This window comes from Myotis lucifugus, unplaced genomic scaffold (genome assembly GCF_000147115.1).
Source record: "Myotis lucifugus unplaced genomic scaffold, Myoluc2.0 scaffold_508, whole genome shotgun sequence".
NCBI classification, from domain to species: domain Eukaryota; kingdom Metazoa; phylum Chordata; class Mammalia; order Chiroptera; family Vespertilionidae; genus Myotis; species Myotis lucifugus.
In genome coordinates, this window is record NW_005871556.1 from 467,648 (window position 1) to 491,717 (window position 24,070).

The following is a 24,070-nucleotide window of genomic DNA, read 5'->3' on the forward strand; positions in this document are numbered from 1 at the left end:
ATGAACTGTTTTGGTTTGTGGGCACATCCCCAGTGGGAGATGTGCAGGAGGCAGCTAATTGATGTTTCTAACTATCTCTCTCCCTTCCTCTCTGTACAAAAATCAATAAAATATATTTAAAAATATATATATATATATTTTATTGATTTTTTACAGAGAGGAAGGGAGAGAGATAGAGAGTTAGAAACATCGATGAGAGAGAAACATCAATAAGCTGCCTCCTGCACATCTCCTACTGGGGATGTGCCCACAACCCAGGTACATGCCCTTGACCGGAATCGAACCTGGGACCCTTCAGTCCCCAGGCCGACGCTCTATCCACTGAGCCAAACCTGTTTCGGCATATTTTATTGATTTTTTACAGAGAGGAAGGGAGAGAGATAGAGAGTTAGAAACATCGATGAGAGAGAAACATCGATCAGCTGCCTCCTGCACATCTCCTACTGAGGATGTGCCCGCAACCCAGGTACATGCCCTTGACCGGAATCGAACCTGGGACCCTTCAGTCCGCAGGCCAATGCTCTATCCACTGAGCCAAACTGGTTTTGGCAAAACTTCAGTTCTTGACCAGACAACCCTTTCATGCTGATACCTCTGCCTGACACAAAGCATCTCTCATGCAACAAACAAAGCAGAGAATGTTTTTGTTGCTGGCCACATCTGATTGGCACAATTTTAAAACGTGCAGAAGCCATCGAGAGCACCAATGTCGGTAAGGGAGTGAAAATGCTCACAAACAACAATCACAAGCAATTTAAGAGGGAGACAAACTGTTGTGGAATGGGATGAATGAACAGTGGTTAGCCTGTGACAGCATGTGGGAGGCAATGATATGGGAAACGTCCAAGATGCTGCATCTGTTCCTCCTGAAGGATCCCCCTGAAAGGAGGGCGGAATGTGATTCCTTTAAGGCTAGCACGGGGTGGTTCCATAAATGTTAGAAAACCAGTGTTTCTCTTTAGATTAAACAGTACTTTTGACATACTCTAATATATAAAAACCCAGGGTCCGTAACGACCGAAGGCACGACCGACCGGAAGTCGGTCCTGCAGTCAGTGCTGGGTTGCCGTGGTCTGACATCCCCAAGGAGTGCCCGATTAGAGTGGGTGCAGGCTGGGCTGAGGGGGAACCCCCTTCCCCCATGCATGAATGTCATGCACTGGCTACAAGTACTGTATTTAAGAATGTTAAAACGGAATCATTCGTATGTCAGGAATGGATTCATTCAATTTACATATATATGTAATGGGAAACATTACTTTGTTTTCTTTTTCTATATTTCTATTTCAAAAGAGGAAGGTAGACAGAGAGAGAGAGAGAGAGAGAGAGAGAGAGAGAGAGAGAAACATCAGTGATATTGGAATAATTGTTTGGCTGCCTCCTGTACACCCCCAACTGGGGATTGAGTGCACAACCCAGGCATGTGCCTTTGACCAGAATAGAACCCGGGAAACTTCAGTCCACAGGCTGATGCTCTATGTACAGCGACAAACTGGCTAGGGCTGATTTTGGTTTGTAAACAAGTCACTTCTCAAACACCTTACGAATGAAACTAAGTTCAAGAAGTGAGGTTCTACTATATTGATGTCTTCATTTTATAAGATTTCCTTACTTTTACTTAATGTGCTTCTTCTGCCCCAGGATCCCATCCAAAATACCGTATTAAAATGTAGTCATCATGTCAGGCCTCATGGGGATCCTCGTGGCTGTACAGTGTTCTGGACTTCTTGTTTTAGAGAACCTTAAACTTTTGTTTGTTTGTTCTTTACATTAAATCCTCAGATGTTATTGATGTTATAGATGAAAGTTGGTTCCCTTTTATCAAGCTCTTCCTACTTCCTCAGCCCCTCAGACCCTGGCAAACACTTTTTACTCTGTGTTTCAATGAGTGTGACTGTTTCTATGTTTAATATTCCACATAGAAGGGATGTGGGTGCTTGTGTATCTGTGTGTGTAGAACATCTTCCTTATCCATTCATCTATTGATGGACACTTACGTTACTTACCTTGGCTGTTTGAATAAAGCAGCACATTACTCAGTATTTTAAATGTATTAATTAAATCCCAAAGAACTAAATACCGAAACTTAAATTTCAATAACTACATGAATTATCACACTTCACTCCAACACCTGGCACTTCCCAGGTTGCATGTGGGGTGTGTATGTGTGTGTTTCCTGGATACAGTTCACTGATTTTCTCCACTGCTCTCCTCATATTGATTTCTTTTTCTTCCGGAGAACCTCAACCCTAGACAGTACCTTCATGGTTACTGAATGCTCCATGGCAGGGACTTAATTAATCGCTTGGATTTGTCACAGGGGTGACAGGGATGTCTCGCTCTAGATCCCCGAGAATGAGGTTCGTGTGTGTGTGTGTGTGTGTGTGTGTGTGGAAAGAGAGAGAGTGAGAGAGAGAGAGAGAGAGAGAGAGAGAAAGGTGGGCAGCAAAGGCAGAAGCATTTTGCTAGTTCCTAGTGACTCTTCTGCTTTCAGGTGTGTGACATCAGCATCCCTCATAGTAACTACTCTTCCTCCATGAGTGACTACCCCACAGACTTGTATATTGAACAGGCTGTCCAACCGAGCTCTATATGGAAAGGGGACCAACAACTGCTTAAGACGCAACAATTGTTCACAAGGTAAACACAGTGGCAGCCACATCTTATTGTGGAACTGAGACATATGATTCAATCTGAGAGTCACAGATATGTCCAGGTTGAGAAACACGATCGAGGACTACTTGAAGGAGGCCCCCTGACACTCTATGTTCATTTGCTAAACTGACTAATTTGCAGAGATAGATGTGGTGAAGATACTGTCTACACAGATAATGAAACTTAACAGGACAGGAGAGGTACCCTACTGAGTACCCAGGTAAACGTGTATTACATCTCTACAGGTGAAGGTTAACTGTAGCTACAGTCTGTTGAAATAGGTACTGAGTAGAACATGTCAGTCCAATACTTTGCTATGACTGCTAATTATTTACCAGTTTCTTTGTGTAGAATCAGTAATTTTAATACTATTAGATATGGATCCCTAATGGGTGTGACCAGGACATGAATGTCCTGAACATTCACACTGAGGCACCAATCATACTTCTCAGGTAAGAGCTAGTCAAAATTTGGCTGTTAAATTCAGAAGCAGTAGAAACAATTATATCTTCTGAAGTCGTCAGAATGCCTGTTTGAATAAGATCAGTTTCCTAATCTTACCTCGATAGTTTTCAGGTACTCTATGTTGATTTTCTGTGTGATCTTCTTTTCTTTTTTTTTCTTTTTATTATTTACATTCTTTATTATTTAAAGTATTATGTAAGTCTCCTTTTCCCCCCATTGTCCTCTCCCCAGCTGCTGCCACCTCCCAGCATGTGTGCTCTTCTTTTCATTCCTTTATGAAGTTCAGGCACTCTAAAAACTTATTAACTAGGATGATATTGCATAGTTTTCTTTGATTTAGCTATGATTCACTGAATATTTACTGTGTGTTTTAGTGACATCAGCAAGTTGGAGAAAGAGTATTTGTAAAGGTTAAATTTATTGGATATGTGTAGTCCATTTGGAGCTGAAATTCATTGTCTATCTGTGAAGGTCCTCTTTTCATTTACATTGGGTCCTTTTTTAACAAGGGTGAAATGTGTTATTTGATAAGTAGAGGGAAAGGTCCACAGGGTAACATTTTGTCAAGCTGATGATGAGGGCAGGAGATGTATTTTGCTCTTCATTAGTTCAGGTTGCCATTATGCACTAGAAAATATTTTAGGGCAATATGTGCTTTGACTATGGGAAATTGAGGTAATACAATTGTTCTACTGGTTAAGTTTAGACATATTTGTATCTATTCTATGATCAGAAACTCCTTTTCTATCACCTTCTCCAAATGTTGGCCGGACAGGAAAGAAAAAGAATGATGCTGAAAGCTGTCAATAGTCTAACATCTAAAATGGAAATCAGAGTCATTAATACACACTGCCAACCCTCACACAACACCGTTCCCCATCACCCCTACCACCACCATCCCCCCAGTTCCAAACACAAGCAGAAACAGAAACAACAACTTCTATCCCTCCTTGCCAGCATGATGAAACGTTAAGGAAAAAAATTCATCTTCAGTCTTCACCTTGTCCTTCTTCTCAGTGTCTGGCTAACTGTGGAATGGCTGGTCTGTTGCACAGACTAGTAGAATTCTCAGTCCCTCCCTTCTCACATACCTGCCCCTTCCTTTGCTCCCTCCCCATCATCAGAGAACACACAAAAATACAAACACATTTGCTTTACACACACGTGGTATTTATTCAAGGAGACCATTTATGTTTTGATCTCTAATGCCCATTTCTTAAGCATTTTTTGTAGAGAGGCTACACACTTAAGGGTCTTCTTCTGGTGGCATCTGGGCATCACTTGTAGAAGAACATTCCGGCACTTCTTCTTCCTCAGTTGGTGGCTTGCTCACTGGAGGTTTTTGTCCCTTCCTGTAGTGAACCAGAATTCTGTACTTCTGTCTGCCTCTCTCCTTCTTGTACTTATTCAGCTTAAGGACCAAGTTGACCATCTTCATTATCTTCCTTATCTAGTTGGGAAACAAGTTAAACACAGAAAGATATTGGCTTTGGGGAAGAAATTGGGAAATGGTTGGGAAAAGGGCTTGTAATAGACTGACAGTGGATTGAATGAGGAAGTGTCTGTGCCCAAAAAGCACAAGGCCAGAATCTTGGGTGAGGAATTATTGCGGAAGAGGAGGCATATGAGTAGGGTAGTCTGACCTTCTCCTTTTCCTGCTCATCGAGTGGGGAAACGCACTTCAAATTCACTTTTATTCTTGAAGTTTCTTTGTCCATCCTTGTGGCTGGAGTCAGATTCGTTATCTAAACTAGTCTACACTATTTTCTTAGTAACTCTGGCTTTGTTGTAGCAACAGGCCCTACTCCAAGTGAGGGTCCTGGCCTCTATATATACTCTCCAGGACAATGAGGAGCCACACCCTTCAGCTCTGATTGGCCAGTAGTCAGTGGTTGCCATGGTGAGGCCTGACATCACAAAGCCTCAGCTGGACCATCCAGGAGGGGGAGGTGGGAGAGGATGCAGAGGACGCAGATGCTCTGGTTAGAGAAAGGGGAGCTTCCTTGAACCTCCTAAAGTTTTTCCCAGATGGACCTGTCTCTCCCTCATGTCCTCAAGTTCAATGACTGTCCAGCATATGGCAGGGAGGTTGTGGTTCCTCTAAGCCATTTCCCATACGCCCCCATCCTTTCAGTGGTTCATTCTACCATCCCCCACATATTACCATTGCCTGGTATGTTGTGTGTTGTTTTAATGGATGTTTTATTTTAGAATGGTTTTAAATTTACCAAAAAATTGTGAAGGTAATACCCATATACCCCATACCCAATTTCCCTTATTACTAATATACTACCTTGGTCTGCTGCACCTGTAACATGTAGTGAACCATCAGTGAAACAGTTGCAGTCAAACTCGGTTCTCTAATATCTCCAATATCAAATAAGTTGGTTCTAGATGTAGTTGTTCAAGGAAAAACTGTACCAGTTGTGGAATAAATCTTCAGTTCTTGACTAGACAACCCTTTCATGCTGATACCTCTGCCTGACACAAAGCATCTCTCATGCAACACACAAACAGAGAATGTTTTTGTTGCTGGCCACATCTGATTGGCACAATTTTAAAACATGCAGAAGCCTTCGAGAGCACCAATGTTGGTAAGGGTGTGAAAATGCTCTCCAAACAACAATTACAGGCAATTGAAGAGGTAGACAAACTGTTGTGGAATGGGATGAATGAAAATGGCATAACTGTAATGTTGGTGCTGTGATGAATCGTCATGTAAATATCTGATCTGCAGGATGGTCTTAGGCGACCCCTGTGAAAGGGTCGTTGGACCGCCAAAGGGGTCGCAACCCACAGGTTGAGAACCACTGACCTAGACAAAAGTAGCAAAGGCAGTGTACAACATGAAGCCAAATAATCCTGGGTTACTTTTTATTATTTATAACCATTTCTACAACATTCATTATGCATCCATTGGGTGGAAAACACCACCATGGCCTGTGTCCTGAAAGCATAATATTTATTAAGTGGGTGAAGGGTCATGGGTGTACAGGTAGGGGCTTCAGGAGAGAAAAGAGTAGAGAGGCCAAGGGGGGAGAGAGAGGCATTATTTAGGAAGCATTTAACTGCACGAGGGAGAAAAAGCAACTGTAAGTGACTGAAAACATCAGGGTTTATTATCTTGCTTAATCGGAAGCCCCGGGGACACAGTTTTAGCAGCTTACTCACACTTCTACTCTCTCTGCTCTTCCATCTTCAGCGGCAATATTCTGCAGTCATTTCCAGCCTCTCTTGCAGCCAACATCACCTCTAGTGATGGAGGTGTTTCCTCTCCTATATCTCTCTGCAATATGGAGGGGAACCTTTTCCAAAATCTCCTGCAAGACCCACCTTGGGGTACCTTGGTCAGGACTGACACACGTGATCTTGCCCTAGCTGCAGAGGAGGCTAGCTGACGGAACTACAACCTTAGGACAAAACTGCAACCTCTGTGTCAGTTCCAGATAGACAAGTCAGGTAATCCCTGACTCCTGGAAATTTATCTTCTAATGTTGTGACCAAACCCAAAGACTTGAGGTCTGATGGAAGAGAAGGAACCAGAAGGGAGAAGCTACACAGAGTCTGGTTTTAAGACCATTGCAGTTGAGGGGCCAAGAGGTCACAAAATGGCCCTCTGGTGTGGCTCAGTGGTTGAGTGTCAACCTATGAACCAGGAGGTCATGGTTCGATTCCTGGTCAGGACACATGCCCGGGCTTTGGACTCCATCCCCAGTAGAGGGCATGCAGGAAACAGCCAATCAGTGATTCTCTCCTTCTCTCTCTCTCTCTCTCTCTCTCTCTCTCTCTCTCTCTCTCTCCAACTATGAAATCAATAAAATATATTTTTAGAAAGTCACAAAATATAATTCTAAAAATTCAGGGGGAGGTTAGGAGCAGAGACATATCAAGAGAAAATCCTGTAACTTGGTTCCCCACCGGAAGTGTTAAGCAGAAGAGGAGAAAGTGATGCTTCTCTGTGAGCACACAGGGTAGGAGGCAGCAATGAGTGAGTTAGTCAAGAAGGAAATTGCAAAGCAAATATTGGCCGCCTCCAGGTTATCTGCTTGTATTTTTTTCTTGTGTTTAATTTATTAATTATTTTGTCTATTTCTAATAAAATATTGTGACTCTAAACCTCTTTACAGTTGGTAAGCTACTTTCAAATCTGTTAGCCCTTTTTTAAAAAATATATATTTTATTGATATTTTACAGAGAGGAAGGGAGAGGGATAGAGAGTTAGAAACATCGATGAGAGAGAAGCATCAATCACCTGCCTCCTGCACACCCCCTACTGGGGATGTGCCTGCAACCAAGGTACATGCCCTTGACCGGAATCGAACCTGGGACCCTTCAGTCCCCAGGCCAACGCTCTATCCAGTGAGCCAAACCAGCTAGGGCTTTGTTAGCCCTTTTGATCCCCGTAACACCTCCGTAAAGGACAGATAGGCTAGGCCTGGATTTTCAGATGCTGGAACAGAATTCTACAGAAGATGGTTCATGTGTCCAAGTTTACATTCATTACAAGCAGCAGAGCCAAAACTGGACCTCAGGGGCTATCAACTCTTAGTAAGACACTTTTTCAACAGCATCCTAATTCCTGAGAAGGAATACATATAGGAACAATCTACCTGGCTATTACTGACTGTTAGCTCTTGTTTCCTATCAAGTTATTCCTTTTACTTCTGTCTGGATTAAGTGTCTAAATTAATAGAAAATGAATGCTCATCCAATTTAACTGAGCAATTCGCTTGAAATTGTTATTAAATAAGAGGCAGTGAAATGTGCAAATATATACAAAAATTAGAGGTATTATTGGGAAAACAGCAGTGGATACTGTTGACCGAATACTAACGCAGCTCCAGGTATCATTTCAAATTATTTATACTCATTTTCCCACTGGCCCCGATTTTCTGAACCATTCCTTTTTTAAAATTGATTTTAGAGAGATAGAAAAGGAGAAACACTGATGTGAGAGAGAAACATTGATCGGTTGCCTCCTGCATGCGACCAGGATCAAACCCGAAACCTTGGTATATGCCCTGACCTGGAATTGAACATGCGACCTTTTGGTGCACGGGACAACCCTCCAACCAGCTGAGCAACCTGGCCAGGGCCATATTAATCTTTGAAGCTGCTTTAAATCATTTTGTAACAAGATGAGCTATAAATAAATTAATTAAAATAATGGATTATGTACACTGTGGTCAGCCTTACATAATAATAGGAAACTATTAGCTACCCTTCTTGTGGTACATGGATGCACATTTTTTAACTATGTCTTTTTATTCATTTGTAAATAGTATCTCCAAGCCAAAATGGTATCCTGGGTCTTTTAGAAAGAAATTATACCAGAAACACCAATCAGAAAGGATATATGCACCCATATGTTCATAGCAGCACAATTCACCATAGCTAAGATCTGGAAACAGCCTAAATGCCCATCAGTAGATGAATGGATTAGAAAACTTTGGTACATCTACACGATGGAATACTATGCTGCTGTAAGAAAGAAGGAACTCTTACAATTTGCAATGGCATGGATGGAGCTGGAGAGCATTATGCTAAGTGAAATAAGCCAGTCAATGAAGGAAAAATACCACATGATCTCACTCATTCATGGATAATAAAGACCATTATAAACTTTTGAACAATAATAGATACAGAGGCAGAGCTGCCTCACACAGAGTGTCAAACTGCAGCGGGAAGGCCAGGGAGGGTTGGGGGGCAGGAGGGAGGGGGGTAAGAGATCAACCGAAGGACTTGTATGCATGCATATGAGCATAACCAATGGACATAAGACACTGGGGGGTAGGGGAAGCCGGGGTACTGTCAAGGGCGGGGAAAAAAAGGACACATATGTAATACCCTTTGTAATGCTTTAAGCAATAAAAAAAAATTAAAAAAAAAAGAAATTATAGATAGACTTATAGCACAAACCCTTCCTATTTGCATTAATTACCAAGTAAAAGTCACATATAATACATAAAACAAATCTCAACAATTACAATTGGTTTGCAATCAGGCCTAGTTGAATGAGTGAAAATTTTGAATTACAGGGTAGTTTAACAAAATTTATGGAAAGTTATTTTTTTAATATATTTTATTGATTTTTTTATAGAGAGGAAGGGAGAAAGATAGTTAGAAACATCGATGAGAGAGAAACATTGATCAGCTGCCTCCTGCACACCTCCAACTGGGGATGTGCCCACAACCAAGGTACATGCCCTTGACCGGAATCGAACCTGGGACTCTTGAGTCCGCAGGCCGACGCTCTATCCACTGAGCCAAACCAGTCAGGGCGAAAGTTATTTTTTAAATAATGATACTTCCTGTTAGCTATTCTAATTATGTAGCCAAGTTAATTTACTATTAGACCCACCATATACTCTGAAAGAATAAATATTGTGATACCACTATTGAGAAGGACATGCATGCTAGTTGCTTATTTTTTGGTAGGAATGCATCGGTGCTTGGAGCAAAAAAATTTACTACCTAGTCTAAGCATAGAAATTTTAAAATTAAACTAACTGGATGAAAACACACATATATTTAATAATTTGCTCATGTAATTTTGGGCCTCTATGATTTTTTGCTTTGCTATTCATTTTTTTAAAAAACTGAGTACTCTCTCTTCTCATTTTCCCTTTCTTCTCATTTTAGGTATTACCTCTTGGAAAAATTGATATGAGCATGCTTATCTGTTGGTCATGTTATTTGAAAAATTTACAGCAAAAATTCAGTCCTTTTATTTGTTTAATTTATTCAATGAAGTAAGAGAATAGAATCTCTCAGCCTTGACCTAAAAGTCCTGTCCCTTTCCTTATTTCATTCTTATTCCCAGGCCATTGCATGTGGTCACAGAACTTTAAATGTCATCTGTGTGTGTCCCCCAAATTTCTATGTCCAGCCCAACCCTCCCCCCGGAACCCCATGTCTTTATTCCCAATTGCCTACTAGATCTTTCCTTCATTCAGATGCCTCACTGGCCTCACCCTTATCGTATCAAAGCCACACTCCTGATCTTGACCTGGCCTCTTCCTCCTACACTTCTCTAGACCAGTCAATGGCAACTCCATCCTTCCGGGTTCCTATGCCCAAAATGTTGACGTCATTCTTTCTTCTTTTCCTTCTCCTACTCCTTCTCTCTTTTTCTCTCTCCACCCACAAATTAGCTAATGCCATCATCTCTGTCTGTACTTATCTCCAAGACCCAAATCGTTCTCATCAGCTCACCATTCTGGTGCAACACTCCACATCTTTCTAGATGTATCAACAGTCCCTATCTGCACTTCCTGCTTCACTCTGGCTTTCCTGCAATCTATTATCAACTCAGCAGCCAGAATGATGACAATTCATGTTAGTCCTCTGCCCGAAACCTCCAGTGGTTCTCCACCCACTTAGATTGAGAACAGAAATCCTTATCAGACCCGTAAACTCCACAACATCTGGCCTGGCTACCTGAGCCACTTCCTATCGCTAGCCTCCTTCCCCTCACTCTCTTCCAACCTCACTAGCCTCCCTGCTGCTCCTGATTCCAGATCTTGCTGATTTTTTCTTCCTTCTGCTTGGAATGATTTTCTGCCGTTGCTTCATCAACTTCAGTTCTCTGCTAAAAGTCAGGTTCTCTGTGGCCTGACTATGCTATTTAAATTGCACTCCCCTCCCTAGAATTCGCCATCTGCCTTTCTTAGCTTTGCTTTTCTCCATGGGGTCCGTGCCCTGCTTTGTTTGTTTAATGTCAGGCTCCTCATATTCATTGTCAGCTTCTAAGAGACGAAGATTCTTGTCTGCTTGATTTGTATCTGAATCCCAGGTGCCAGTGCTGGGTGGTCAGTGAACACTCACTGAATATTTATGTATTGAATTAAAGGAAGCAGGTGGGGAAAGGACAGTGAGAACATTGTCTAGGTTACACTTCACCTTGAGCCCTTGAGCGTAGGCTTGGGGAACAGTTGGTTCTCCAGAGGGAACTTAGGGTATAACTGTTGTAAGAAGAGGGAAATGGGGGCTGGAAACAGATGACCACTCCAGGGAGACAATGCGGGCTTGAACTTGAGTCATTGCAGTTGGAATGGAAGACAGAGGAAGGAAGTAACGGGCATCATGGAGATGAGATCTCCTGACTCTGAGCAGGGAGGGGAAAGGACAGAGAAGCTTGAATGCGACCCAGATGTTGCATTTGTGAGACGAGGGTTTGGCAATGGCATTAATAATGATTCAGGATAAAGTAGGAGGAACAGATTTATGAAAGAAAGAAGCTGTTTTGTTGCTTTCTCATCCCTGTTTTCATTAATAAAATTGTTTCCAGCTTCTCAAAACTCAAGAAGAATTGAGTTCTGCAAGAGGCAGGAGGCAAATTCTCCCACCAACCACTTATTCTCTGAAGACTTGACCCCACAGTTCTTAAGAGTCTTATCTCTAAGCCCACATCTGAGAGAATCAGACTGAACATTTTTCTCTCAATAGTTTGAATTTCCTTTGGTTGAGCTACCAGCATCTACAGCATAGAAACCCATTAGAGCTGAGTTCAGTCTTTTCTTTTTAAAAAATATTTTTATTGATTTCAGAGAGGAAGGGAGAGGGAGAGAGAGATAGAAACATCAATGATGAGAGAGAATCATGGATCGGCTGCCTCCTGCACGCCCCACACTGGGGATCGAGCCCGCAACCCCGGCATGTGCCCTGACCGGGAATCGAACCGACCTCCTGGTTCATAGGTCGATGCTCAACCACTGAGCCACGCCAGCTGGGCCAGTCTTTTCTTGTAGAACATTTCCATGTGAGTGATTTGGGATCATAAGGCCATTTTCTAATGCACTGTAGGTTAGGCTTGGAAAAACATGGGGCATTCATCTCGAACTCTAGCGAAGGCCTTGTCAGATAATGAAGCAAGAAATGTAGCTGTTAATGGGCCAGGATGCAAGAAAGGCGTGAAGACAGGCACTGAATAATAAAATGGCATGTGCAGATGTAGTAGTCTGCATTTTTTCAGTGTTTACTATCTGCCAGGTACCGTTCGAAGTCCTCAACATATAAGAAGTCATTTAATCTCCACAGCAACTGTTTGTGGTACATGCTATTAGTATCCCCATTTTACAGGCGAGGAAACAGAAATGTAGGAAGGTTATGTACCTGGCCAAAGGTCCCACAATTAGTAAGTGGAACTAGGGCTCAAACACAAGCAGTCTGGCTCAAGGACCTGTCTTCTTAATAAACTGATTACATGTTCCAGAACTGCCCAAGACAGTTGTCATTTATGCCTGTTGTCTGGGCATAAATATGAATATGAATCCTAGAAAGTGTCCCCACTTGGACAATAAATTACGAACACCATGTCTCTGAACTACAGTCTTTTTCTGATTCAAAGCCAAGAAAAATCTAGTCTGAACAACAGAGGTAGCCAAGTGATCAGACTGTCTCTCCAGGCATCAGTGAAGTGACAATTTGGACTCAATATGACTATTTGGTAATCATCCAGTTTGCCCTAAGAATTCAACTAGCGGTCAGGGTTGGCGTCGACTTGGTTTTAACCAACCAGTCATTCTGTTCTCTTACACTCTTAAGGCTCTGTGTTCTGCCCTAATGGAGCTGCCAGCGGCATGGCTGGCCTCTTTCTGGAATGGTTTTATTGATGCCTCAACATTTGGCCCCTCCAGGTTCCCCCGGATCTGCAGAACGAGGTGCTGGTCAGCCTGCTGCAGACCGACCCGGACGTGGTGGACTATTTGCTCAGAAGGAAGGCCTCCCAATCCTCGTGAGTATGCCAGTTCCTCCAGCCGCTTGGCGATTTCTCCTTCCGTTTCGGAAGAGTTAGAAAAGGTTACATAGCCCTGACCGGTTTGGCTCAGTGGATAGAGCGTCGGCCTGTGGACTGAAAGGTCCCAGGTTCGATTCCGGTCAAGGGCATGTACCTGGGTTGCGGGCACATCCCCAGTAGGGGGTGTGCAGGAGGCAGCTGATCGATGTTTCTCTCTCATGGATGTTTCTAACTCTCTATCCCTCTCCCTTCCTCTCTGTAAAAAAATCAAGAAAATATATTTTTTAAAAAAACAAAAGTTTACATAACTATGCAGGGTGATTTGAAGTGGCATTTTGGCAACTGGCACAGCTGATCAGCCCACCTCACTAGAAACTGCTTCAGCCTCGCCGATCCACTTATTGCATTAGGAACTGCCTGACAGGATTTTTTTCATTTTCATGTTTGGCTTTTTCTAGTCCCTTGACGTCCTTTGGACTGTGTTTAACAGCAAAAAAAAAAGCACCAAGTCCCTGGCAAGAAGCTCCAGGGGCTGACTAGGAGGCACATTAGTGATTCCTTGCAGAATTCTGATAACTGTTCTTAGGGACCCATACGGCTGAGCCTGCATGCGTCTGACGTGTAATTTACCAGCACGAGTGACGCATCACCAAACCGCCAGACAGGCCTCAGCCAGGCCCAGGTGCCATTTGAAATTACGGTAGGCACCGTCTTGACTCCCCCACCCTCTCTAGCTGGCATCCTTTGGATGAAAATACACGCTGGTCTCCATGTGCACTGTAGTTGCAATGAGTCAAATGCAAGCCGTGCTGTGGGCTGCGTTGCCACCATTTTTGCCCCAAACCAGGAGCACTGGAATTTTACATTAGTCAGATCTTCTGATTCATTGAAACCATTGGCTACAGAGGCAGAGGATATGGGGGTATTGAGCACTTGTCAAATCCAGTTAAGGAGTAATATGGCATCCATTACCAGGAGCGATGTTGCCACCATGACCCCCAGCCTTACATTTGTGACAGAAGAAGTTGTTGCCCTAGCCCAGTGGTTGGCAAACTGCGGCTCGAGAGCCACATGCGGCCCTTTGGCCCCTTGAGTGTGGCTCTTCCACAAAATACCACATGCGGGCGCGCACGTACAGTGCGATTGAAACTTCGTGGCCCATGCGCAGAAGTCGGTATTTTGTGGAAGAGCCACACTCAAGGGGCCAAAGAGCCGCATGTGGCTCGCGAGCCGCAGTTTGCCGACCACTGCCCTAGCCGGTTTGGCTCAGTGGATAGAGCATCAACCTGCGGACCAAAGGGTCCCGGGTTTGATTCTGGTCAAGGGCACGTACCTCGGTTGCAGGCTCTTCCCCAGTCTGGGGCCTGGTCAGGGCTCATGCAGGAGGCAACCAACCGATATGTTTCTCTCACATCAATGTTTCTCTGTGGCTTTCCCTCCTTTCCACTCACTCTAAAAAATCAATGGAAAAATATCCTCGGATGAGGAATAACAAAAAAGAAAAAGTTGTTAATCTCTCATGAAAGTATCATTTATGTTGTGCTTTTAGTCTACGAAATTTCAACAATTCTATAACACATTTTCCCCAATGTTTTATCATCTCTGAGGTTGAGATTCACCCTGTAATCAATGGCATGTCCTAATTTAATTCATAGCATTTTTTCTTTCTTAAATGTATATAAAATAATGGTATATCGCTGTGGTCAGCAAACTGCGGCTCGCGAGCCACATGCGGCTCTTTGGCCCCTTGAATGTGGCTCTTCCTAAGCCTTAGGAGTACCCTAATGAAGTGAATAACAATGTACCTACCTATATAGTTTCAGTTTAAAAAATTTGGCTCTCCAAAGAAATTTCAGTCATTGTACTGTTGATATTTGGCTCTGTTGACTAATGAGTTTGCCGACCACTGGTATATCCTATTCAATGATATCTTAGAAACATCAACACATGTGAAATGGTCCCTTTATGCTGACGCCAAATTTGATGTGTTAATTTTCCTTTAAAACTATTTCATATACAAAAATATTATATTCTTGAGAGAAATTTGGTGAAAAGGAATTCTGGGCTGCTCAGGCCTCCTTCGTTCCTGGGTCATCACACTAATAGCTCTGCTAAATCCAGCTGCCTCGCTCCTGCAGCGCCGGGAGCAGTTTTAATTGGCTCACCCTTTCAAGTGCACTTTTGAAAAGCCGTCTCTATGCTGATCATTATCGGGCCTGTGGTAGAAGGAAGATATTCTGCCCAATTCAAGGCCCAAGAGGTGCGAGTGAGTAAAAGTGCCCTCCAATTACACAAATTGGCTGGCATTTCACGGTCTTGCTTTTCACATCAGAGAATTAGGTTCACTTCAAAATTTCCTAGAATTGGAACTGTCATCCAGGTAGAAGTTCTCATTTGAAAGATCACATGGCTTTTCTTCACAGTGTAACTCGCATCACCGGAATTTTAATGAACTCGCTTGCTTCCCTTCTCTGCGCAAGAGAACATATCAGAGGGCGCTTCTACTTGCGAGTCGCTCATTAAGCTGCATTTGTAACATTTCGTGGCTACTCTGCGGGGGCAGCTAGAAAACACACCTAAAACAACCACTGGTTTTGACTTGCCAATTTTCTGTTGTTATATGGCATTAGACTTTGAAGGATGGTTGATAAATAGTTATTTTTATGTGTTTTTCAAGTATGTTCTTTGCATAGAAATGCCAGGAAATGAACCTTTTATTCTTTACTCTAGTGTCTTCTTTTCGCTATCCCTGTGAAAATGAGAATTGTAAAGTCGAGGCAGGCTGACCCTAGAGCAGCGGTTCTCAACCTGTGGGTCGTGACCCCTTTGGGGGTCGAATGACCCTTTCACAGGGGTCGCCTAACACCATCGGAAAACACATATATAATTTCATATTGTCTTTGTGATTAATCACTATGCTTTCATGATGTTCAGTTTGTAACAATGAAATTGGGGGTCACCACAACATGAGGAAATGTATGAAAGGGTCTCGGCCTTAGGAAGGTTGAGAACCGCTGGTCTAGAGCAAGATCTTAGGTGAGTGTCGGGCTTCCAGGGAAAAGGGGAGCTCGCGGAGCTCTGTGGTTGGCAGAGGCTGGCATTACCCAACAGGAAACATGGAGAAGACTTAGTAAGGAGGAGAAGAGAGTGTTTTTCTCTTCAACGTACAGACCAAGACACAGCCCAGAAAGTCGATAATGATGGCATAAAGGGAAAATACATGAATTAATAAATAGACATTTCTATTTAATGGCCTTTTGAGGCTTGAGAATCATATCCCTCAAGCTGTAGGGAGTCTGTTCCTGCCTTAAATGCGAGCTTCTCAGACTTTCCTGCGCGCACAGGTCAGCAGGGATCTTGTTAAAATGCTCTTTCTGAACCGGTAGGTGTGGGGGAGGGAATCTGAGAATCCGGTTTCTCTCAAGCTCCCAGATGATGCTGTGATCCACACTTTGAGCAGCGAAAGCTGCAAACATCAAGATGTGTTCTGGACTTCAGGAGCTCACAGACTTGTAAAGGCTGTCCCAAAATTCACGCAAGATTTGAATTTTGCGTGAGCATTAACAACAACAACAAAAAATAAATAAAAGCCTAATTTTACTTGGTTTATTGAATCAGATTCTAGTATCTGTTGCCCTTTGATGTCAATCCCTTCAATTTGATAAGCATTACCAAGTACCAATGATGGCCCAGGAGCAGGGACAATGAAGACCAATGAAGACCACGGCTTTGCGTCTGTGCCAGCAAAGCCATGGAGGCCATTGACCCGCTGTGCTATTCCATACATAACCCTATACTGTATACTTTATGAATCAATTTAAAAATTTACAATTTTTAATTATAAACCTGTATTTTCTATCAAAATTACTTCTTGCGTGAATTTTGGGACACCCTTTAGAAGGAGGCCGACAAGGGTCAAAATAATAGGAGGTGTGTGATTAAAGATGGCATGGAGTACAAAACGAGATGTGCTGGGCCATCAGGGCTCAGACTTGCCTGCCCAATCGGAACCGCCCGGGAGCTTGAAGAAGAAGTCCACCCGGCACCACCCCTAGAGATTCTGACTCGTTTGTTCTGGAGAGAAGTGTGGACATTGGGATTTTAAAAAACTCCCCAGGTGGTTCTATTGAGCAGCCAGGGGTGCGAATCTCTGGCTTAGATCCACCGCAATAGACACGACATAGTTCCTGTCACAGGGGGTGAATTTTGACATTGAAAAGGGGTCTTTGTGTTGACAAAGGAGGGGAACCAATACTCCACATCATAAATCCATGATAATGGTAGACCACAGTGGTAACGAATGATAGTAACCCAGCTGCCAGATGGTGCTGGCTACCTTGGTATGTCCATTATCCATCAATAGCACAGCCCTGAATGGAATAACATGCTGCTGACAAGCTTTGGATGCAGAGCCAGGTGGCCTGAGTTCAAGTCTTTGTTCCACTGCTATTAGCTGTGTGGTCTTAGATGAATAAATTCATCTCTCTCTCTTTCTCAGTTTCCTCATCTGTAAACTACAGATAAAAACTTTATAGAGTTGTGCTATTAGAATAGTATATGTTTTTATTTTTTTTTTGGTTTAAATATATTTCTTTATTGATTTCAGAGAGGAAGGGAGAGGGAGAGAGAGATAGAAACATCAATGATGAGAGAGTCATTGATCAACTGCCTCCTGCATGTCCCCTACAGGGGATCGAGCCCACAACCCAGGCATGTGCCCTTGACTGGAATCAAACCCGGGACCTTTCAGTCCACAGGCTGACGCTCTATCCACTGAGCCAAACTGGCTAGGGCAGTATATGTTTTTAAATAAATGCTACTGATTACTATCATGTCACTTCAAGTTTCACCATTTTCTTCATGTACAACTACTTACCAAAGACGTGGGCATCACTAGATTTTACCTTGCTACCCAGCAGATAGCAACCTATGAAGGCAATATGGCATAAGAGAGACTCCATCCACGTTAAGTTGTGTGCAGTGTCTAAAGACAGCCCACCCCCTAGCTGGTTTGGCTCAATGAATAGAGTGTTGGCCTGTGCACTGAAGGGTCCCGGGTCTGATTCTGGTCCCTTTGTTGCTGGATTTTTTCTTGAAGCTTCTGTTCTTTGCCACCAGTTCACATATACCTTAAAAAAGGCTTTAGTCCTGACCGGTTTGGCTCAGTGGATAGAGCATCGGCCTGCGGACTGAAGGGTCCCGGGTTCGATTCCGGTCAAGGGCATGTACCTTGGTTGCGGGCACATCCCCCGTAGGGGGTGTGCAGGAGGCAGCTGATCGATGTTTCTCTCTCATCGATGTTTCTAACTCTCTATCCCTCTCCCTTCCTCTCTGTAAAAAAATCAATAAAATATATTTTTTTTAAAAAAAGGCTTCGGATGCCTGTGCCCCACGTGAAAACTGCACAAGATTTGGAGTGGAAAAGTAACTTTTCTAAAGAGTGTAGAACCAAGAAAAAGAACAGATTTATTACAACTTCTGTCTTGAAATATCAAACAGTCGGTGGTGCTTGGGAAGTTAATGTTTTGTTTTGGTGGGAGTTTTTCTCTTCTTTATGCAACAATAGAATTGGCGGAGTGAAAGGAGGATCCATTATTTTTCTCCTGCTTGTCTGCTTACATTTTTGGCGTTGACTGAAACATAATGCCAAAGGGAGAAAAGACATTTCTATTACTAACAATGAAGACTTTAGGTTTTAAAATTGCTTGTCTGGTATATTCATTAGAATGATATGCTCTTTTCTTCAAAGATACTTAAACTAAAAGCCCCTCCTTGGATTTAGGGATGTAAGGAAATGGGGGATAACGGAAGGTTATCAGAGGAGGACAGGGTACGTGGAATACAGGCATTTGCAACAGAACAAGGTGTCATATCTGGGCTGGGACCAGGGTGAGCAAAGGCAGGCAGGCACTCACCGAGGTGCAAAATTTAAGGGAATGCTAAAAAAACTCACTCACCAGATAAACAATATTGAGCCCTAGCCAGTTTGGCTCAGTGCTAGAGCATCGGCCTGCAGACCGAAGGGTCCTGAGTTCTATTCTCGGTCAAGGGCACATGCCTGTGTGGCGGGCTCAATCCCCAGTAGTGGGTGTTCGGGAGGCAGCTGATCAATGATTCTCTCTCATCATTGATGTTTCTCTCCCTTTCCCTTCCTCTCTGAAATCAATACAAAAATAAAAAGATAAACAATATTGAAATATAATATTTTTAAATCAAAGTTAATGCCAAATATCTATGATGAGCAAAATATCAAAAAAATTTAAAAGACTTGTGCCAGGCCAAGCTAATACTGGAGCCTGAAGCAAAAGGTACCCTGGCTTAAATGAAAACAAGCCATCAATAATGTTTTATGAATATACGTCTTTGTTTATTTTATTTTCAACTGAGAGGGTTGCTCTATGTGAAAATTTCTCTGGACCAAGTACCAATTTTAAATAATTTTTAATTAAGTTAACCCAAATTAAAATAACAATAAGATTTTCTTTGGGCATAAATAAAGCTTTTAAACTTAATATAATATTATAACTTGTACCTACTTTTCAATTTTTCAACTGTTTTAATGTTCTGGGAAGTATTAATCATTAAAAATTAAATAAAAACATATATACCTTCACAGTATACAGGGCTGAGTAGAGCATTTTCCCTACTGTATACTGGAAACAAAATCAAAATAAAACAAATTGAACTGCATTTGGGGAGAAGACCGATATGAGCCAAATCTTTACTATATATTTTTACATTTCATTGTATTTGATTCTGTTAGCAGCCTTCACAGAGTTTTTATTGAAATTGCGCCCCCCCCCCCCCCAAATAGCAAAACCAGTGACCAGCCAATCAGGACCATGGGTGAAGACCCATAGTTGCCTCAAAGGATAAAATTTCAGAACTGGAAAGTAATTTTTTTGTTGAGTTAGATGTTTCTCCTATTGAATAATAACTATCTTCATGATATGGAGGAATATTAGGCCTTCTCATAATTTAAAGGCAACACATGTAAATTGTCAAATAAATATTTACTTTAATCTTTCAGGGATTGTCATTCAAAAGGTCTTCTTCCACAAAACCATGGGTGTTCAAAGATGGACTATAATTTCTGTTTTCCTTTTACTAGGATTTGTAAAGATCAAAACAGTTCTCAGGAAATTTTCAGAGACAAGAAATTGGGCTTTACCAGTAGAGCAATGAATCTTATTGACGGGCAGTAGGTGGTGACGTCAACTGTCATGTTCCATTCATTGGAAATTATGAAGCATTAAACACACACACACACACACACACACACACACACACAATACACTCCATTCCAGAAAGCCTTTTTAGCCAATTACAGGAAAAACATATATGGAATAGAGAATTCCATGATGGAAAATTCCAAAAAAAGTATAAATGTACCGTCTGTGGAAAGGCAATTCAAGATGGAAGGGGAATTTATCACATCACCTCTTTCTTCCGGCACCTTACTGTGCTTCACAGCTCCTTTACAGACTGGCAAAATATCGATTGGGAGATGTTTTATGAGGCATACTAGAAATAAAATGAATAAAGTCATCATTGTTTTCTCTTTCCTCTCATCAATGCTTCCATGTGCCAGGACTATTAGGAAAGACTTAATAAAGGGTGTCCCAAAATTCACGCAAGAAGTAATTTTGATAGAAAACACAGGTTTATAATTAAAAATTGTAATTTTTATTGATTCATAAAGTATACAGTATAGGGTTATGTATGGAATAGCACATTGGGTCAATGGCCTCCATGGCTTTGCTGGCACAGACGCAAAGCCGTGGTCTTCATTGGTCTTCATTGTCCCTGCTCCTGGGCCATCATTGGTACTTGGTGATGCTTATCAAATTGAAGGGATTGAAATCAAAGGGCAACAGATATTAGATCTGATTCAATAAACCAAGTCGAATTAGGCTTTTACTTTTTGTTGTTGTTGTTGTTAATGCTCACCCAAAATTCAAATCTTGCGTGAATTTTGGGACACCCTTTACAAGCTAGAAATGAGTGGAGCAATTTCACCAAAGCCCTGGGCAAGTTCTAATGCCAGGGAGCTACTTTCATCTCCCGGTAGGGAGTTTGGATCCATGCCTGCTTCTCCTCGGGGCAGGGTGCCTTTGTCCCTAGGATTCTGCGTAAGGGATGCTTTGCAGAACTGAGTTTGATTCATGGGAAAAGCCCCCATCAATCCAGAGCTGCTGTGGCAGTGGATTCCTTTCCCAGTTCCATTCATAACGTCTGAGATGGTTCTGTGCTTTGCCTTCCAACAGACTGAGGTTTATCAGTTGAGCCAAGAATGAAGCCAACGCAAGTTTGCAATCTCCACGGATGTTTCTCCCTGGCATAGCTCCTCCGGGAGGTGGGCCAGCCACATCCGGTGATTGAACCGGAGTTTTCCATTTATCCACAGAACGAGTTCTGTGCCTCCGGCTGCAGGGCAGGCCTGCCCGCAGTGCCCTGCCAGTGTGTTTACACCCTGACATGGAGGGACCAGCTAAGGGTGAGAAAGCGATTCACTCTCCATGTCCATCTCATGCTTCGTGGGTTAGCTGAGAGTAGCCATGCATGCTGCGGATGATCCTGGGGTTGGCAGGTCTCATGAGGAATCCATCCATTCATGGGAGCAAGCCCATGTCAACGGGCAACCCATCCACCAGATTTCCAACCTCAAACCCATCACACCCCAAGACATACAATGAGGCCACTGTGTCTTTTAAACTATTCTCATCTAGTGAATCACTGGTTAGAGTCCATATTTTATATACATTAATACATGAATATTTTATTGCCTTTATCTGGAGCACTGAAGTTCAAATTGTCTTCATGGAGTGGAATCATCTTAGAGGCAAATCCTGAAGCAGACATTGGTGGCTGCTTAGCTTATGTTTTCAGAGATCCCCAAACGGGAGTCCTAGACTTTTCTTCCAATAGATTTAATGCTAAAGCAATGAAATGACACAAAAATTTCTTAAAACTCTGAGCTGCCTATGTTGTAGTGAGAATCCTGAGGTGTGAATAAAATAGTTTTCATTGGTGGGCTCTCACGTGGAGAGACAGATCTTGGATTAGGGGTTCTTAGGCAACTATGGCCACCACCCCACTGGCCCCAGCTGCAGTCACTTTGATGGCTTGACTTAGGAGAACGTACGAGAAGGGCAGAGAAAGGCAGGTTGGCCTCTCCTGTCCCCTTCTCACCTCAACACGTTCTGATCAATAACCAAACTCCATTCAGTGATCTGGACCCTGCTGACGGAGCTCCCTGGTATGGGCACACTCTCCCTCCTTTACTCAGCTGTGGTCCCAATCACCTCAAGGTCAAGACCACTCCATTTACCACCCCTGCCAGCCAGTGCAGAGGTTTGGGCCATTCTTTGTGGTGTCTCTCCTGATTTGGCATAGTAGATCCTTGACCTGCGGTCGCATGTATAGCTTGAGGAAGAGAAGGTTGGTTTGGTATACGAGGTTCTCAAACTTCCCATGCATCAAAATGACCTGGAGAGCTTTTTGAAATATAGTTTGCTAGCCCCATGTCCAGACATTCCCTTTCAGTAGGCAGCTTCATGGCGGGGAGGTGGGGGGGCAACCTGTACAGTCGCAGAGGACCCCACACTTAGAAGAAGCCCACATTTGGCTTAATGATCTGCTCTCACCATCTTGAAATTCTTAATTATTTTTTAAGTTGGGGCCCTGCCTGTTCATTTTTCACTGGGCCCCATATATATAGTAAAGCCAGTCCTGTCAGTAGGCCTAGAATGGAGCTTGAGAATTTGCATTTCCAACAAGTTTCTTTGCAGAGTCAGCCCAAAGAACAGAGGAAAGGGACAGTGGCTTCACTTCCTCCTCTCTCACCCCTGCTTGATCAGATCCGATCATAACCATGAAAATGGAGGAAGAAAGTGTCTCGCAGTTTCTGTTATTTTGGTTACGGTTATTATTGTTCTTGTTTTATTTTAACCAAACTGAATGTTCTCATGAAGCATGCTGCCCCTTCAGTCCCCCCAACAATTAATGTGGGTGTGACTTCCCTGTCTGAATGTCCGTCCAAAAACAATTTATTGAAGTGACTTGAAAAAAATATGTAAAGTGGAACAATACTGTGGTAAGTAATTTGAGAAACTGGGGACAGGAAAACAATGGAGTGAGAAGATAAGATGCAGTTGGGGTGTGAAACACACAGACGCACACCAGAAGCTCCAGGACACCAACTCCTTTTAGCACTCATTGCAAAGTCACATACAGCACTCCTTGCAAAGTCAGATACATTATTATTACACTAGAGGCCTGGTGCATGAATTCGTGCACAGGTGGGAGCCCTCGGGGCCATCTCGCCCAGTCCCGATTGAGGTCAGCCAGCTAGAGGGAGGGACCGTGGAAGCCAGCCAGAGGGAGGGACCATGGAAGGTTGGCCACTGACCACATAGCGACTGGTCGTTCTGTCGACCAGTTGTAACAATCGCTTAGGCATATATATATATATATATATATATATATATATATATATATATCCTATATAATAAAAGGCTAATATGCAAATAGACCAAACGGTGGAACAACCGAACAACCAGTCACTATGAGGTGTGCTGACCACCAGGAGGCACGCACAGAACATGGCAGACGTCAGCCGCGGCAGGATGGTGGAGCAGGTGAGCAGGGACGCCAGACCAAGGCGGGGCTCTGGTTGCTGTCATTAGGGTGAGCCCCTGGTGGTTACTGAAAATTCTTTGCTCCTGTGCGCCACGGTCCCGCCTGGCACTCACACCTGCTGCTGGTGCTGGCCCTGCTCGCACCCACTGCCGAAGCCAGAGCTGCCACTCACACCCACTGCCAGTGCCTGGCGCCAGCCCCTATCGTTCAGCGCTGTCAGCGGGTGCGAGTGGCGGCTGCCCACCCCAATCACCTTTCAGGGCTTCTCCACCTCCCCCTGCTCCTGAGAGGCAATCGGGGCAGCAGCCGCCACTCGCACCTGCTGTCGGTGCCAGCCCCAATCGCTCCGCACTGTCTGCGGATGACAAAAGAACTGTCGCAATCAGCATGTGCTTTCTGACCCCTCAAAAGGGGAGGACTGTTTGACAGGGGACTGTTTTAGCTCACAGAGAGCCGAGACCTGTGTCTGTGCCCTCGCAGCCTCAGCTCATAATTCCTTTCAAGGAGCATGCATTTGTGCAATGAGCTCGTAGAATCTATATATGATGCATGGCTTCATTGCGCTCAATA

General features: G+C 43.3%; 1 protein-coding gene across 1 annotated transcript in view; it reads left to right on the top strand.

The window, feature by feature from the left end:
• Positions 1-24,070, top strand: part of LOC106694548 (rho GTPase-activating protein 6-like) — a 296,825-nt gene that overhangs the window by 260,579 nt on the left and 12,176 nt on the right. The window contains 1 exon segment of the mRNA XM_023745007.1: positions 12,759-12,856. Within this exon segment, the coding sequence (XP_023600775.1) occupies positions 12,759-12,856 (98 nt within the window).